At 42.0% G+C, this 2500-nt stretch overlaps 1 protein-coding gene across 5 annotated transcripts in view; it reads right to left on the bottom strand.

The window, feature by feature from the left end:
* Window positions 1-2500, bottom strand: part of LOC122257230 (E3 ubiquitin-protein ligase RNF170) — an 18208-nt gene that overhangs the window by 3105 nt on the left and 12603 nt on the right. For 4 of the 5 annotated variants that reach the window (XM_043022394.2, XM_043022393.2, XM_043022396.2 and 1 more), the window contains 2 exons: window positions 1310-1383; window positions 932-1063 (listed from right to left, as the gene is read on the bottom strand). In XM_043022394.2, the coding sequence (XP_042878328.2) occupies window positions 932-1063; window positions 1310-1383 (206 nt within the window). The remainder of the gene's footprint in view (window positions 1-931; window positions 1064-1309; window positions 1384-2500) is intronic. The other variant, XM_086532653.1, reaches the window with a different exon arrangement.

Below are 2500 nucleotides of genomic sequence, written 5' to 3'. Positions count from 1 at the left end.
GAGGATAAGAAAGCCAAAGAAAGGGTTAAAGAACTGTTGAAAAAGGAAGGGAGAAGGGAAGGAAAGGGGAGTGGAGAGATGGGGAGGGGAGGGAAGGGGAGTGGAAAGATGGGGAGTGGAGAGATGGGGAGGGAAGGAAAGGGGAGTGGAGAGATGGGGAGGGGAGGGAAGGGGAGTGGAAAGATGGGGAGGGGAGGGAATGGGAGTGGAGAGATGGGGAGGGAAGGAAAGGGGAGTGGAGAGATGGGGAGGGGAGGGAAGGGGAGTGGAGAGATGGGGAGGGAAGGAAAGGGGAGTGGAGAGATGGGGAGGGAAGGAAAGGGGAGTGGAGAGATGGGGAGGGAAGGAAAGGGGTGGAGAGATGGGGAGGGAAGGAAAGGGGAGTGGAGAGATGGGGAGGGAAGGAAAGGGGAGTGGATAGATGGGGAGGGAAGGAAAGGGGAGTGGAGAGATGGGGAGGGAAGGAAAGGGGAGTGGAGAGATGGGAAGGGAAGGAAAGGGGAGTGGAGAGATGGGGAGGGAAGGAAAGGGGAGTGGAGAGATGGGGAGGGAAGGAAAGGGGAGTGGAGAGATGGGGAGGGAAGGAAAGGGGAGTGGATAGATGGGGAGGGAAGGAAAGGGGAGGGGAGAGATGGGGAGGGGAGGGAAGGCAGAGAAGAGAGGTGACGAGTGTAGGTATGAGATGAAAGAAAGGGAGAGGAAAGATGAGAAGAAATAAGTGTTGGGAACTGAGGATAGAAAAAAGTGAAGAGAGATATGAAAGGAGATACAATGACAAGAAAGGAGAAGGGACGAGAGAAGAGAGAAGAAAATAAGAAAGAGCATGGAAGGTCCCAAGATGAAATGTAAGATAAGGAAACGAGACAATAAAAAAAGAACAACAACAACAAGAAAGAAAAAAAATCAATACTGTTCTTTCCCCATTACTTACAGATCTAGGATGCTGTGAATACATTCTGTTGTACTCTCGAATGTCGGACATTTGCTTTTCCCTGTCTTGTATCTCGGGAAGTTCTGCAGTATTTGTCTCTCCTTCTGAGAAACATGGCAAAAGTATGGTCACCTGCAATATAGTGATAAAAACTGCATGAACAAATACAGTTAAATATAATCAAAATAAAATTTCTGCTTTCTTTTGGTGTACCTTTCTCAATACATTTATTAAATCTTTACCATTATTCTAGAGGAGAATGTACAGAATTAAAGATAAAACATTTACCAAATCAACATCACACTACAAATAAGTTCTCCTCTAAAAGATTCAGAGCTTTCTACTGCAATTTTGAAAATTGGCCATGATGATACTAACCTCCTGTCTACAAAACGGACAGCTCATGGGTGACATTGTGAAGTTGGTTCTCCAATTCTGGATGATACATTTTGCTGTAAAATAAAGTAAGAAAAGTGAATTGGAAAGACATTTTTTCCAATGAAGAGGCTATATAGACAGAAGCACAATAAGATGTTGAGAACAGAAGAGATAATTGCTATTTGTACAGATATGATAAGAAAAAAAAAAGAAAAAAAAAAAAAAGTAATGTAATGCAATGAAATTCTTCAACCCCAACAGTCTTCTCTGCCATGTTCGTGGCATTTGATTGTCCAGTCTCCAGGATGGGTTTTATTTCAGAGTGAGGCAGCTTCACGCAACATACCTTGACTTTTCCCCACTCACTTTTAGTCACTCGTTGTAAAGGTTGAGCCATTTTTGTGTTTCATTTTTTGAGTGTTTTACTGTATTTAGAGACATATATCATATCACAGGCTCTATCAATGCTACAATTGATTAAAATTGTAGTATAGGGTCCATATCAGCTCATTATTTTTTTTACATCAGTGTGATAGAAGTATGTACTGTCATGAACGAATACGAAACATATAACCATCCACAATGAAGATAACATGAAGAGGTAGTGAAGAGGAAGGAATCCTGTGCTTATGACTGTGAGTGCCACAGTAAAAGGCATCCCTACTGGAACAGAAGCACATTGTAGACATTGGGCATGGTCTACATTTTCTAGTGTGTAAATTCAAGCTCATGATATGCCGAAGACCAAAATCAGAAAATCACACCCTAATTATGGTTGGAGGGACAGATATGCTTTTAGGAATTGATATGAAAAAGAGAAAAAAAATTACAGGCTTTTCTTATTTTATATCAGAACATGATATCAATCACAGAAGGTGTTATTGAATGTTGTGTGAACTTCCTGTTTGTCAGCTCCCAAGGTCACAATGTCTTTCTTATGCCAGCATCATAGGCTGTCCGTCCTCACGGCTAATTAGGTCGTTAGGCGCCCCATCCGCTTTGGGTTAAGAGATGTCTACAATCAATAACCTACATGTATTGCAATAAAAGTGCATTGATCCACTTCTTTGAAAGAATTATGTCATAGTTCATTATAGTTCTTGTTCACTATCCCTAAGAAGAGACAAAAAGTTTGAAAAAAGTCTCCCTGGCCAACAAGACCTCCAAAGTGACACTATTATGAGGTGTGAG

Source organism: Penaeus japonicus, unplaced genomic scaffold (assembly GCF_977035675.1).
Source record: "Penaeus japonicus unplaced genomic scaffold, GWHDUDI00000001_assembly GWHDUDI00000037, whole genome shotgun sequence".
NCBI classification, from domain to species: Eukaryota; Metazoa; Arthropoda; class Malacostraca; order Decapoda; family Penaeidae; genus Penaeus; species Penaeus japonicus.
Note: the sequence above shows the minus strand (reverse complement) of the source record. Positions and strands in the feature narration are given on the sequence as shown.